The sequence below is a fragment of the Tachysurus vachellii genome, chromosome 5 (genome assembly GCF_030014155.1).
Source record: "Tachysurus vachellii isolate PV-2020 chromosome 5, HZAU_Pvac_v1, whole genome shotgun sequence".
In the NCBI taxonomy this organism is placed as follows: Eukaryota; Metazoa; Chordata; class Actinopteri; order Siluriformes; family Bagridae; genus Tachysurus; species Tachysurus vachellii.
Window position 1 is genome coordinate 17,463,818 of NC_083464.1, and position 16,101 is coordinate 17,479,918.

The following is a 16,101-nucleotide window of genomic DNA, read 5'->3' on the forward strand; positions in this document are numbered from 1 at the left end:
GGAGTAAATGTGCATCATTATGTCAGCTGTTTTAGAAATCGGTTGTTAATGTCATCACAAAAATCGGAAGTAGGTAGAAGCAGTTTACAATGATTTCGGGTAAGCTGTACAGATGATTACTTACTACAGAAACAACGAGGATTTCCATCGACAAAATTCTATAAATAAATAAAATAAATGAACAAACATTGTTCAGGAACAAAGCATAAAAGTGATCTGAATTTATCCCTTATATAATTATTCATATTATTAAACAAACACAATTATTAATATTTTAAAGTACAGAGGTTTTAATTTTGTTAAAACATTTATAAAATATAGAATTTATTGGCGTATTGAATTTATTGGACATTCTTCTTCTTTCGCCTCCTCTTATTTTTCTTGGGCGCAGGAAAACGCTGAAACAAGAAAAGTAGAGATGCACTGATTATTATATTGTTATGTTTCTTTTATATATAATGATAATAACCAAATTTCAATTAGAGATTGTGATATTATAACAACATTATACTATTATTGCTCTGGTCTTAATAATTATTATGATATTCCAAAATTATTGTCATTCTGCACGTATTCTATTCAGCAGATTCTGTTGAGCATATTGAAGAAATATCTGGTGTTCATTTTGCCCTAACAAGTGTTCTCAAGAGCTCTCCATCAAACAGAAGAGAGCTAGTCCTTATACTGTGTATCAAACGGGACATGTTTCTTTTCCGGCCAACCCACCTAGGGAGCTTACTGTATATTTAACTATAAATTACACAGTGTGTGTAATGAGTGCAGATTAAAACTGTGTAGCATTTGTATAAGAATTATTGCGTGCATCAGAGTACTCACCACGTCCTGGCCAGCTTCCCTTGCCTGAAGCACAGCAGCAATCTGCTCGACCTGCACACACATATTAATATGACATTAATTACAGTGTTTCATCTATTTGATTTGTGTATGATGATTGAATAAGCAAGTTGTTGTTGTCTTTCGACTGCTCCGTTTTGGGTCGCCACAGCAGATCATCCGATCCGCATGCTATGATTTTGCACAGGTTTTATGTGTGATGCCCTTCCTGACTCAACCATCCAATTTTATCTATAAATAAGACATTAGTTGGTGTGGCTTTGTTTCCACACAAGTAAAGCTTATCAATTTTATCAAGACATTAGTTGGTGTGGCTTTGTTTCCACACAAGTAAAGCTTATGAATCAGACAGGGCACAATTTATATATTGCTAGACATGTAGACAATTTACTAAAATATACTAAAACAGAAAACGAAAAAGTAAGACCTCTGTGTGTGTGTGTGTGTGTGTGTGTGTGTGTAAACCTGGGAACGCAGGAGGTTGGGTTTCCTAATCAAATTAAGCAGGTCAAAGTTGTTCTCTCCCTGAATAACTAGATTGGTGATGACTTTGGCCCGAGTTGGTTGTATTTCCTGCACAAGGGGCAACATGTACTCATCTGCAGAGAGACAGACAGAGAGAGAGAGATGAGTGAGATAGAGAGATGCTGCTTTGTCTTTTGTTTGTTTTTGTTTGGTTTAGCTCCATATTCCAAAAGCAAGAGGAATGAAGAGTAGACTGTATACTGTACACACTGTTTATTTAAGGAAACACTTCTCATGCTAGGAAGGTGTTGTGTACAAGTGTATTTGAGCTGTATTTGTGTGTAAGTTTCTATATGACTGTGAGACTCACGCAGCATCCTGATCTGTTCATCCAGATCAGCCGACTCCAACATATAGATGGTCAGGGGCTTTCGGGCTGGAGCAGGAACAGCAGATGGAGACTCAGTCACATTAGGATGAAGATCCCTAACGTTGAGTGACGCCATTTTTGAAGTAACGCTGTTCATTTTTCTGCAATAATCTTAAAAAAAAAAATAAATAAAAATCAAAAACAGCTTTTAGTGACAGACATAAGCAACAAATAAACACTGAACTACAGACTGAATATTTCCTCCAACACGACTAGTCTACTTTCTCCTCTAGGTTTATTTAGATAACACTTCTGGTATAAAGACAGGATCATGTTTTAAAAAGCTTCTAATTTATTTTTTATCTTAACAAATTTAAGTAAAAGGTCAACTAACAAAATAGTTTTACATCTGGATCATAAGAAAAGCATCGCTTTGTAGTGATTAAGCCTAGCAGTACGATAATAAACTTATATTTATATAACACTAGTCTTGTTAGTAGTCACCTTATTAGTTTGTGTAATAGGCTAACAGTTTCTAAATGATGTTTTATTAAATGAGATATCAGTAAATAATTGTGAGGATACTTACCGCTAAAAAGCTGAAAATCAAATGATTTGTTTATCTGATGCTATGGAGATAAGTGGGTCTTGGTGACGTCATCTGTTTTCTGATTAACAGCGTCACTGATTTTGTTTGTGTTTAAACTCATAATGTCTGAGCTGTGCTGAAGGTAAACAGCTGGTGCAGTCCCAGGTAACGGAATTAGGTGGGCAATGATTGACAGTCGTATTGACCTATCAGGATGGTGCACTTCCTATTTAAAAGCTGATTGGCAGTAGCCGGGGATGCGTCACGTCCGGGTATGTGCAGTTAGCATGTAGCAGTTAGCAGTAGTATTTGGGGCCAATTTCAATTTCAGTAGAATTTCTTGGAGATTTACATTACATTTAATTTTCAAACATTTTACAGAAATAGGATTAACATGTGATTAACATGTTCACAGATTAACATGTGCGCTATTGTAAGTGCTGATGGCTGATTTTACAGCTTTAATCATTGATTGGGATGTCGTTGACTTGACATTCTGTTCTTAGAAAACAATAATTAACATTAACTACTAGGCATGTGCAGATATTTGTCATCTGGAAATGCTTTTGTACTGTTTTTTACGATAAAGTTATGTAAAATAACTGCTCAGTGCTTCAAAACAAACATCTCTGCTAATGCTAACTTAATTCTATATAAACTATATAACATAATAGGCCTATTAGTTACTAGCCTAAACTGGACTTAAGTAAAGTTGGCCGCATATTCACAGATTGGAGTTTCCCGAGTCAAAAACTCCTGAGCTAAACGCTCTTATTACACAAATAACACCTCTTTTCTATAGTAGTAATGTAGAGAGGCAGCTACAACCCAATTTTCCTCAAAATCTGCTTTCCTTCTTGGTGGACAAAATACATAAGTCTCTCGTGCAGAAGACTGAGAGACAGGTTCCAAGGGACCATCTGCAAAGTGCAAAACCTGAAAAGCGAAAACTAAAAAATAGTCAATAACTTCACTGTAATACACTGTACTGTCACCAGCTCACACATCACTGATGTGCCACTGTACTCTAACCACTGATACTACAACACTTACTGTACTTGTGGGAATGTCTTTTTAATTTTTGTTTAAAAATTGTTTAATTTTTTATGTTTTTTTCATAGTAAGAAAAATGTGGACTTGCTTATTCATCTCGCACATTTGTTTCAATGCCATAACCTATTACCATTTACTTGTACTTTTCAACAATATCCACACATCTCTGCAATGCTATAGCCTTTATATTTATTTACTGTACATATGAATACATGTATACCTACACTGAAAAAAACGATTCTGACCCCTTGTAAATGTTACATGTTTTTATCTGGTTAATTTCACTGATTTTAATGTTATTTAATCCAACTTAGTTTTTATTAGTAATTTTCAAACTCACTGCCCTTGTTTAAAACAAGCTAATTTCATTCAATTAAAATTAACTAGAAAAAAATGCGTTGAATTTAATTTCCATATACTGTCCGGTCTGCGCATGTGCAGACACATTTTGTTCTGAAGGCGCCAAGGCGGGGGGATTGTACCTGATGTACTCTTTTGAATGCTGCATCCAGCTCTGCATTTTCGGTAAGCAAGCAATTTATAATCATTGGTGTGATATATTTGTTACTTAAACAGGGTTCTGTTTGGGGAAGCCGAATAAAAGCAAAACAGTTTCACGAATGTTAACGTTAATTGTAGCTTCACCTTCCTTGCTGTCTAGGGGCTTGCACGTTAGACTGGCAAAGCCTAACGTTACATTAACGCAGGGACGTCGTTAGGCCTATTTTAGGGGGGCTGAAGCTAACTTATCCCAAATGTTCCTAAGCCCTCCAAAATGATAATAAGCACAACATTGTTTAATGTAGGAGTTATTTAGCTCAGACTTTTTTTTGAGTCCACTTAAGTTTGCCTTTATAAATTTGTCATTTTGTGGAAAAAGCAACCAAATTTCAGAAACTTTCCTGGCTCAAATTTTTGTTTTTGTTAAAAAAAAAATATTCTGAAGAAAGACACGTAAATGAAGAAGAAAGGCAAAATATTAGGCTACATGATGGATGTATATTTACTGAGAAATTACAGTTTTTTGGGACAAAATGACAATTTTCACCTGAGATTTGAAGTCAGATTACAGGGGGGTTAAAATGACTTAAGAACTGCATCATTATATTACTTTTACACAGAGATTATTAGGTCTATATTATTTGTTTTATTATAGTTACTGTATGCCAACGGTGACATTTTAAAAATGGGGAAAAAGCACTACTTTTGTTTTTTTGGTTTTTTTGCCCAAAGTTTGCATGCCTGAAACTCATATTACAAATATCTTAATATCCTTTTAGATTCTAATTCTTAACAAACTTTTCTTTTGGTTTCTTAATTTTTAAGGCCGAATATGGTTAATTTTAAGTCCCAATATATAGGGATGTTAATGTGGCTCCGGGGGGCACGGTGGCTTAGTGGTTAGCACGTTCGCCTCACACCTCCAGGGTCGGGGTTCGATTCCCGCCTCCACCTTGTGTGTGTGGAGTTTGCATGTTCTCCCCGTGCCTCGGGGGTTTCCTCCGGGTACTCCGGTTTCCTCCCCCGGTCCAAAGACATGCATGGTAGGTTGATTGGCATCTCTGGAAAATTGTCCGTAGTGTGTGAGTGCGTGAGTGAATGAGAGTGTGTGTGTGCCCTGCGATGGGTTGGCACTCCATCCAGGGTGTATCCTGCCTTGATGCCCGATGACGCCTGAGATAGGCACAGGCTCCCCGTGACCCGAGGAAGTTCGGATAAGCGGTAGAAGATGAATGAATGAATGAATAATGTGGCTCCATGAGTAAATTAGTACACGTTTTCAATGTTTGCACATTTTCTGAAGAACTAGAACAAATAATGTTGAAACTAGAAATGTATCTTTATACATATATAGATAGATATAGATATACAGTGATGCCTCGAGATACGAGTGCTTTGACATACAAATTTTTTGAGATACGAGCTGTGATTCGACCAAATTTTTGTCTTGATATACGAGCAAATTTTTGAGATACGAGCATCCGAGCCGCCGCCGCCGAAACAAAGATCCCCAGCAACCTCGTGTGCTCTGTTTCCCGCCTCAGATTCCCGCGTCTCACTCGGTTAAAGCCGCCTTTCCACTGCACATGACAAACGACGGTCGATAAAACGGAAGTCATTCATTTCCTATGGAGAGTCGCAAAGGCGCTGCGTGAGGCACCGACCATCTGCGGATCCGTAATTTACGGATCCGTTTTGAGCGTTGGATCCGTTAAAAAAATGTAACTTGTGTGACTACACCGCATCTGATATGCCGACCGGACAGGTTTTTATTACAACGACCGGCAGATGTTAGTGAGGAAAGAGTGACAAAAAAGGCAAAAACAAGTGAAGAGAAAAGCCATGAAGAAAATTAAGCAAAATTAATGTAAAGAAAACAGAAATTGTAGCAATTAAGTTAAGTTAAGAGAATTTCAGTTCTGTCAGGACCACTTTGTCAAAAGAGAATTTATTAGATGATATGCATACAGTTAGTGTTGGCGGTATGGTTCTGTTCTGGGCAAAAATCCACGCGCGCATGCATGGTCAGAGCGCGGAGAGCAGCGACTAGAAAATAGCATAAACCCCCGTATAACAGAACCACTAATCATGCACAGTATTAGATATGCTCGCTTACGCGTTTTTGGAAAGTAATAAATGAATGAATGGATAAATAAATACTTAAATAATTAGAGGGAGAGAGAGAGAAAAATATGTGGAGATTTATGACGTAAACTGGTACAAGGAACACGGGTTCCGGCATGGTGGAGTCGGGGTTGGAGGAGGGAGTTTACATCACGGCAGCAGCGAAGCGCTAGAGCGGCTCTATGAATGGGAATACAGGTACTGTACATTTTTCGATAAGATCAAACACATAAACAAAACAACTGGAGTGGAATTTTGCGAGCTGGAATGGATTAATGGGATTTCAATTCATTTAAACGGGGAAAATTGTTTTGAGATACGAGCAATTTGAGATACGAGCAAGGTCACGGAACGAATTAAATTCGTATCTTGAGGCATCACTGTATATAAAGATATAGATAGATAGGTAGATAGATACATTACTGAGTGCCATTAATAGTATTTTTCCAAAGTTTGTGTGCCTGTAACTCTAAAAGTAATAAATCTTAATATCCTTCTATAGTCTTATTTTTAATAAACTTAATTTTAAAAGCCATATATGGTTCAATCCCATATATATATATATATATATATATATATATATATATATATATATATATATATATATATATATATATATATATATAACATGGCTCCATGTTGAAATTGTTGAATTTTACCCATTTTCAATATACACCAACAGACATTACTGTATCATCAACCTCTATTCAAAACAATAAATATAAAAGGTGTATTTTTGTGATTATTGGACAATTACTTTTTTCCTCAACATGCTTACAATTTATCTTTTTAATTCCTGCTCATTTTTATTTCTGTTGCAGGTTATTCTCATATCTGATTGTCTTAGTGTGATGTGGACCCAAACCTAATTGTTTGGGAAGCTCATATTGTTTTGGTAAGTGCATTTAACATGCATCTTAACAGCTATACAGAGCATAGCTTTATGTAATCAAAGTTGATGCGGATCACCATGCCCCTGATGGGACTGTTATGACCATCACTTATGTTTGATTTTTGTCCCTTTTTCTCTCTTTGTGGTTTGTCTAGTTTATGTGGCAGTGTAAAGACTGTGGTGCGGAAGTGTCTAGGCAATCAGAAATTCTTAAACATTACAGACTAAAACATAGTCATTTTGTGCGTGGCCATCATATTAAGTGTATTTACCCTAATTCTCCATGCGTATTTACAACTTGGAATTCACTTTTGTCACATTTGTCAAGGAATCACAAAAATACCTTAAAGCACTCTGACATTTCCTTCATTTTCCTGTCATGTATGTGGCTGTTGTAAACCTGGAACAGAACATGATTATTTTGTGCACATAGGCCATCATATGAAAAACAATGAGACAGTCACATGTACGTTTAAAGGCTGTGAATACAAATCTATACAAATATATATTACATGTCATTCTCTTACTACCTTTATTTTCTCTCTATTAATAATAGCATGTGTGAATTATCAATCTATTATGATGGAAAATGTAGTGTTAAGTTAAATTAGATAGCTACATCATATATAGAAATGTATTAGAACCTGTGTGTTACTATAAACCGAACATTTACGTAGCCCAGCTTTTTTCAGAACCATGCTCTTATTGAAGTAATACAGTAAGAACCTCTGTCCTTTAGTTAGTAAGTTTATACAAATACAAAAAGGTATAATGGTTCACTTTGTAGGTCAGGGGAAAGTGACCACCAAAGGACCACAGTACTCTATATGAATAAAGACTTAACATAAATTGTGTATGAAAAAGAGCTTAAGTCTGTATGCTGTACACAAGCATGTAGGACCAACAAGGAATTAGGATGTAATAAAGTAGCCAGTAAAAGCACGATTTGAAATGTTCAAGCATGCAGCTGTACTTGATACACTCACACCAGCACAACACACACTAACATGCTACTACCATGTCAGTGCCACAGCTGTACTGAGTTCACTAACCGAATCTTCAATATATTCTATATGCCCAAATTGTGATGGTTAAAAGTTTGAGACAGAGTAACTAAAAAAAATGGCAGGTCTTATGCTGTGTTTTAGATAATAATTGGTAATTAGTAACTACCAAATGTGGCTCAAGGAAGGAAAATCAGTGAACCAGTGAGTCATGAGTGCCCAGGTCTGATCCCACAGATGAGCTACTGTCATACAAATTGCTGAAAAAGTTCATGAGGGTGTCAGAATATACAATGCATCACAGATACATGCCATGTATGGGGCTTTATAATCACAGACCAGTCAGAGCTCCCATGCTGACCCCTGCCCAGAACTGAGCATCAGAATTTGACCATAAAGCAATAGAAGGTGGCTTGGACTGATGAATCACATTTTCTTTTACAGCCTTTGCAGTGGCCTCTTTCAGCAGGATAATGTGCCCTTCCACGCTGCAAATTGAGAAATATGAATTCAAGGTGTTGATTCTGTGGGATGTGCTGATCCATGGAGGCACCACCTTACAACTTACAGGACTTAAAGGATCTGCTGCCAGATACCACAGTAGAGGAGACCAGGGACAGTTGTAATACTTTTTGCAATTTTTATCAATACATCAAAACCCAGTTTTTTACTGGAATAACCAATTTGTTATATTATAAACTTCAATCTGTCAACTGCTGAAACAATGTATTTAAGTGGTTTTATGAAATATGTACAGGTTGCAAAATTGATTTTAATACAGTCTCTCCACTGTTACAACTGTCCCATTGTACAGGGACAGTTGTAACGCATGTCAGGGACGGTTGTAACATGTTTAAAATATACATAATGAATCAATCATATACTCAAAATAGAAAATATTATTTATCAGTCATGTTATTGTGACTATTCATTTCATGTTTTTAAGTAATGATTACCTTTTTTTTCACACAAATGACAAAAAAGAGGACAAAACTTTCAAATTATAATGCAAGAAAATTATTTATTGGGTAGAACACCTCAAAAAAGGTTAAACATGATAGGTAGGCCTAGTCTGAGTCACAGCTGTGGCAAGTGTAAAAATCCCTTCTGTCTGTGCAGTCCTTGTATGCCCAGGCTTTACAGGACCAGCACTGGAGCCAGACCTCCCTTGACCTGGAGAAGCTTTCCAAGCACACAATGCAGAATTAATTTTCATCATCAGATGAGTCCTGAATTTTCTGCTTCTTTGGTTTGGATTTTTTGCTGTTGCTGAAATTAATTTTTCTTTTAGCTGCAGATCTGCTTTTCCCAGCCTCCAGTTGTTTTTTCATGGGAGTATCTGTAAGGACAGCAGTTTCCCTTCTATTCTTGCCCTTTGTCGTCTGCTTTCTTGGGCCAGCTTTTGGGTGTGGACGGATGGACACAGGTGAAAATGTTGTGTCCATAGCAGAGGATGATGGCTCAGGCTCAGGCTTGGACACCACACATGGTGTGACAGGGGATGATGCTCTAAGTGGCATGGAGGATGCCACACTTGCCACATTGGGTGATGGAGTTGTAGAGGAAGATGGAACCTCTGGTGTCACTGCTGGCATTATGCGGTCTGTGACTAGGGATGGTGCAAAGTCACTGTCAGTGAAAATATTCCTATTAAAAGGCCAAATTCCTGTGCATGCAAACCCTGCCTGAATATTTGCCGGTGATGCAGCACGGGGAAGGGCACTCTTCACAATGCCTGGCAGATCATAAATGTACATTGTGGCTCCTAGATAAGCTTTCATCCAGCCGTCACAGCAGTTGTATACCAGCCTCTTCAGTGGCCCATATACACTGTGTTCCGAGGGCTGCAGCTTATGAGAACAGTGTGGGGGGAATGAGAGGAGGATGATGCAATGGCTCTTGCAAAAATCAATCCCCTCCACAGAAAGCCTGGGAGGTATAGTTGTCCAGAATGGGGCGTTACAACTGTCCCAGTATCACCAACCTGACATTTGATCCTATAACAGCATCCAAAAAAGTACATCAGAAAGAAAAGTAACTTTTTTTACCTCAAAAACAATCTTTTGTAGATAACTCCGTCAGGAAGATTCAAATGTGGGTCCCTTTATAGCAAAAATGGAGGGAAACTAACTGAGCATATGCACAATGAGTGTCATCACTCTAGGTTGTTTCTGATTGGAGGAATTCAAGGTGTTACAACCGTCCCCTGTTACAACTGTCCCTGGTCTCCCCTACACATTCTGAGGTCTTGTAGAGCCCATGCCTTGAGGGTTCAGAACTGTTTATGGTGGTTTTAATGTTATGGCTGATCTGTGAATTATATATATATATATATATCAGCTGCAGAACTAAAATGTGTAAAGATATGCAGAGTATGAAAACTAATTTTTAAAAATCTATTCATTCAGGATTAAAATATTAATATAACTACATTACTTTATAATATTAATATCAACTACATATTCACTACATATAACCAAATGTAACCTTTATGACCTATCTTGGTTTCTGATAATTGCATCAAGATAATTTAGCTTTTGTTTGAGCTTCTTGTTTTTCCTCTTTAGCTTCTCATTTTCCTCTTTAGCTTGGTGACTTTGAGCTCTAAGTAGGTAAAATGCCTTTGCTGGATGAGTGTCTTGTTTTCCTTTTCCACGTCAGCAATGCGGTTTTCAAGAGATTGTATGTATTCCTTCTGCTTCCTACGGTATTCCCGTGAAGCTTCCCTGGAAGCGATAGCAAAGACACTCCCGTGATCATGATCCCATCCAACTAGACTAGCCAATTACAGATAGCTACACCATATATAGAAATGTTTTTCACATTTGACCCATTCTAAGCATTTATAAAGCGATTTTTCTAGGTACCTCAGGTAGTTTTTACACAATGTTTTAAAAAGATTTTTTAAAATTAATAAAAAATGTTATGGGGGCACGGTGGCTTAGTGGTTAGCACGTTCGCCTCACACCTCCAGGGTTGGGGGTTCGATTCCCGCCTCCGCCTTGTGTGTGTGGAGTTTGCATGTTCTCCTCGTGCCTCGGGGGTTTCCTCCGGGTACTCCGGTTTCCTCCCCCGGTCCAAAGACATGCATGGTAGGTTGATTGGCATCTCTGGAAAATTGTCCGTAGTGTGTGATTGCGTGAGTGAATGAGAGTGTGTGTGTGTGTGTGCCCTGCGATGGGTTGGCACTCCGTCCAGGGTGTATCCTGCCTTGATGCCCGATGATGCCTGAGATAGGCACAGGCTCCCCGTGACCCGAGGTAGTTCGGATAAGCGGTAGAAGATGAATGAATGAATGAATAAAAAATGTTTGACTGTTTAGAAATCTGCACAAATTAAAGTGGTCTAAAAACACCAAACACATCTTCATAATTTATAGGACACACTTTTTCCTGTTTCGATGTAACATTCTAAAGAAAATCATCTCAACCTGACTGATACATTAATATAAACTGACACTTATAACATATAATGAATTCCTTTTTTTGACCTTTTGAAAATGACCTTACTATATAGGCTTACTACATAGGCTACCTTACTGCAGCCAGTTGCAGCAACAGAGTGAATGGAGAACATTCATTTTTAATCAAAGCTGGCAACTTCCAGTGACATGAACGACAGCAGCCATTCCTAGATATCTGTGGGTATGTCCAGCAGCATGACAAAGTAAAGTTTAACTATGCAACAGAGGAAAGTTTAACTATGCAAATATGGTTGCAGTGACTGCTAATCACCAGTGTATCTCACCAGTGTATTTACCAATGGTTTCTCTGCTGAATGTTTCACTTTAGCATCAAGAAAACTGATTTGGAACGCTATTTAAAACACCCACTGATTAAAGTTCTTACTTTATGTAATTAGCATATGTGTGAAAGTAGAATAAAGCAGCTGAGCTGATGGAAATGAAACATCATGAATAAGATGAGTTGGTGAGAGCAGTGAATTGCTGAAAAGTTATCAAAATAGTAGCAAAGTGTTTGTGCAGTGAGGTGTCATTTAGTATTATAACACAAGTAAAAAAAAAAGTGTGTAGTGTACTAAGGACAGAATTATTGTGTTACCTGCTCTTCATCAGGCGAAGCTCTCTTCTGTGTGAGGCTTCTTCAGCAGACACGTCTCCAGTAGCAGCTAGAGTAACCCACATACCCACACACAAACAAACAAAACTGCAGTCAAGAGTATTTCCAGTATTTGTCCATATAATTTTCAAATGAATTTATTTGAGCACTGTATTTCTTAAAGAAAACATTTCTTTAAAAAAAAAACGTTCTTTCTTAAAGAACAGTGACACATTCTTTAATATTGATGGATCAAGACAACCTCTGAAAAAAAAAAAAAACATGACTGTTTATTACATAATTTACAGTAGTGATTCGCAGCCATGATCCTACTGGACACCGTCCTGCACTTTTAGTCTGCTTTACCATACCCATTCAGGAAGGCCATGTTAATTAAATGATTTGTTTGATCACCTGTGTTTGAGCAGGAATAATAACAAAATAAACAAAGCAGGGGACTAATAATCAAAAGCAAATATTTTTCAAGTAATAAACAATGTCATGCTTATGAAAAGTTTTTGAATCTGGTTAACACAAGTATTTTGCAAAGATGCCTACATAGTAGACCATTTTCCTAAGAGGATTTTGGGCTTGTGTTTAACACTTCATTTAAACTGATAAGATCAAATACATGTTTGCCATGGATGGCTTGGACTATACCATGCCTGAACACCAGGGGGACTTTCTGGCAGGCTTTGTTTTTCTTGTGCCATGTGTCTTTGTTTTTGTTTTGTTTGCCCCACTGTTCCCACCATTGCACACTTGTTCCTCATGTCTTCCCAATTACCTTTCCTATTTAATCCTGTTTCCTTGTTATTGTGTGCCTCCTGTTTCTTGAATTTGTTCTCTGTTTTATGCTCTTGGTTTTATCTTAGTTGTATTGTTTTGTTTTTTGGGGTTATTCTTTTGTTGTTTTGCTTAGAGTTTTTTCTCCCTCATGTTTCCTTATGTTTGTTTGGTCTAGTTTATTTTAATAAAACACCTTGTTACCTGCAATTGGGTCAGATTTTCTTTCAGATTACTTTTTCATTTTAAGTAGTTCTCCAGTAAATTAGTGTTGGTTAATAATAATCATCCATTAGTTTGTTGTAAATATGTTTTTGTGTAATAGGTGGCTCTTTCTATAACAAACATTAATATTAATGCACTTTTCTAATGTTATTGTTGCTATAGTAACATCTAATACACAGAATTTGTACAACAAATGTAATCTAATGTGATTATAAAGGGGTTGTTTAAAAATGTAATTCTTTAAATTACTGATGTGGTGTTTGAGGTTTAAGTGTTGGACTTTTTGTTAGGAGACATTTATTTAACATTTATGGAAGGATTCTTGGTTGTAAGCTTGTGTGGTGTCACACTTTCCATTTTCTCAGTAAAATAACAGGCTGCATGTATGTGTGTGTGTGTGTGTGTGTGTGTGTGTGTGTGTGTGTGTGTGTGTGCATGACTGAGAAAGGGTACAGGAGTGGGAAATCAGTAAAATCCAAAAAGAAAAAGAGGAGAACTTGTCTCTTGAATGTTCCGAGAAACATTCCAACAATAAATCTAAAAATAAACCCCCAAAAATGTATGATGTGTTATTCTTTAATAAGTTAAACATTGTAATCATTGTCCAGATTGGTTGAGCAATACATAATACCCATGGTTAATTATCCCTGTTATGTTTAAAAACAGGAAAGCCACATAAACTCATAAATGGAGTGGGCCAAAATCCCTGCTGCAGTGTGTGCAAACCTGGTCAAGAGCTACAGGAAACGTATGATCTCTGTAATTGCAAACAAAGGTTTCTGTACCAAATATTAAGTTCTGCTTTTCGGAAGTATCAAATACTTATGTCATGCAATAAAATGCAAATTAATTACTAAAATCATACAAGGTTATTTTATGGATTTTTGTTTTAGATTCCGTCATTCACAGTTGAAGAGTACCTATGACAAAAATTACAGACTTCTACATGCTTCGTAAGCGGGCAAACCTGCAAAATCGGCAGTGTATCAAATACATGTTCTCCCCACTTTACCATAACATACCTTTTTAACGGAGCAATAAAAAACTGGGAATTATCTTGATAATTGACCTAGCTGCAGCTTAAATCATCTTAAACATTTTATTTTTCAAAAATTCTTACACGTCTGGCTTCTGTTTGGTGCTTGTACACTAGGTGGAGCAGCTTCTTCAGTTGACATTTCTGCATCCGCCAGGGACATACAGTAGGTGGCTGGGAGCTATGACTTTTAGAAAAAAATATTTAGATTTTTCCTTGAACACAAAAAACATTTGGCTAACACATTTTTCTGACAGTATAACATACCTATAAGTGTAATACAAAGCAAACTGTTTGTTACCTGTAGGAGCAACCTGGAATCTGGGAATCCTCACTGCTGTCCGAGTCCGATGCTCACTAAAGAGACAATGTCTTTTGAAATCCAGTGTTGTAGTGGAATCACGATATACACAACATATTACCTGCTGATGTATCTACATAATTTCCATCAGATAAATACACAGATAATGTTCAGCCCTAAGAACTGGTTGTAGAAATTGATTCCTATGCCTATTCCTATTTTGTTTCATTTGTCTGTTTTTACTCATTTATTTACTCATTATTTATAAATACATATTTATTTAAAATTACAAATACACTGTTGGACCATACAAAATATGTCAAAAAACATTCCAGAGAATGGCAGGTCTAAATAGGAACATATGTTCAGTCAGAAAGTATTTTAACATCATTGCTAATCTTGTCACAGTTCAGGGCCTTTAAATGAAAAGAAAAATCTTTTTGTGAATGTAAAATCTTTACAAATAAACTGATATATGAAGTTACAGTCTCAGTGAGCTCGTCCAGAACGTTCACAGCAGCTTCAAAAACACCCCAATCTGTGAGGTCAAAACAGGTTTGTAAAACCTGCTCTGTTTCATTGGTCCATCTCTTTACAGTCTTTACTACAGATTGAACAGATCTAAGTTTTTGCCTGTAGGTTGGTATAAGATGAACCAGGCAGTGATCAGAGAGACCCAAAGCTGCCCATGGGGCTGAGCGATATGGATTCTTCATTGTGGTGTAACAATAGTCCAGAATATTACTGTCTCTGGTGAGACATATAACCTGCTGTCTGTATTTTGGCAGTTCAAGGGAGAGATTTGCTTAATAAAAGTCCCCATTAATTTGAAAAAATCCTTATTTTTCCGGGAGAGCAGAGTAGTGTTAATTTCCTCAGACGAGACAAGACGAAATATGTTCAACAACCTTTTTTTTCATGACTAAGACGAGACGATGACAAGACTGCGCCACTGTCCAAAAACGCTGACTAAGACCAAATTAACATGCATTATTGTTGACGGAAAAAGACAAGACGAAAATGTTTTGTATAAAATAAAAACTAAGATAAAATCTCTCTTCATTTTCGTCTACAATTGTCTCTGCTTTTTCATCAGCTGTTACGCCTTTAAAATATTCAGAACGAGTTCGCGGCTTCGCGCTGTTGCTCAAGAAAGAATTCGTCCTCACGCCGCTCAAAAAAAAAATAAAATAAAAATCCTGAGCACAAGTCCACCCTAGGTCTAGGCAGGCTTTTTGTGTTAAATTATATTTCCTGTCTCTGCACAGGCTCTTTTATTGTACATGACAGCTTATGTCCCGATGACCGGTCTTTGCATTACGATTAAAAGCAGTATCAGTAAAGTAAAAAATGTGATGTGCGGTCAAGTTCGAGTGTATGCACTGTTTAAACGCGTGTTCTCAACTTCTCACTGATACTTTTGTGATTCGCAGAGTTTTGACAAGTTGTATAGCCTTGATATTGTTTTTTATTCAAAAGTGGTGACAGAAAAAACTCAGCACCCCCAACCTGAAACCTCTTCCCACGCCCCTGTCACAATCACATCATAATCAAAATGAATAATTAGGCTTAAAAGCAAATGTATATGTAAGGGAATCAAGTTTAACAATTACATGTAATATTGCTCCAAATATCATCAATAACTTAGGCTTTTCATTAAGTTATTTATTTCCACTATAACACTTGTGTTCCTGATATTATTGCATTTAATGAGGCCTTGTAGTATTTATTCTTATAATAGATTCCAGATGTGGTCAAGCTACAATTTTTTGACTAAAACTAGACTAAAATTAAAAGACTTTTAGTCGACTAAAACTTGACTAACAAAAAAAGATATGTGAA

The 16,101-nt window shown here is 36.9% G+C and overlaps 2 protein-coding genes across 2 annotated transcripts; both read right to left on the reverse strand.

The window, feature by feature from the left end:
- Positions 1–284: 284 nt before the first annotated feature.
- LOC132845293 (polyadenylate-binding protein 1-like) lies at positions 285–2,461 on the reverse strand. Its single transcript, XM_060869234.1, has 5 exons — positions 2,280–2,461; positions 1,691–1,861; positions 1,321–1,454; positions 838–888; positions 285–398 (listed from the first exon to the last, which is right to left on the reverse strand). The coding sequence occupies exons 2-5, from the start codon at positions 1,845–1,847 to the stop codon at positions 342–344; spliced, it is 399 nt and encodes a 132-aa protein (XP_060725217.1). The 5' UTR covers positions 1,848–1,861; positions 2,280–2,461; the 3' UTR covers positions 285–341.
- Positions 2,462–10,416: 7,955 nt separating this feature from the next.
- On the reverse strand, positions 10,417–14,203 carry LOC132845441 (cyclic AMP-responsive element-binding protein 1-like). Its single transcript, XM_060869408.1, has 3 exons — positions 14,043–14,203; positions 11,915–11,981; positions 10,417–10,579 (listed from the first exon to the last, which is right to left on the reverse strand). Exons 1-3 carry the CDS (start codon positions 14,119–14,121, stop codon positions 10,417–10,419), a joined length of 309 nt encoding a protein of 102 aa, XP_060725391.1. The 5' UTR covers positions 14,122–14,203.
- Positions 14,204–16,101: the final 1,898 nt, after the last annotated feature.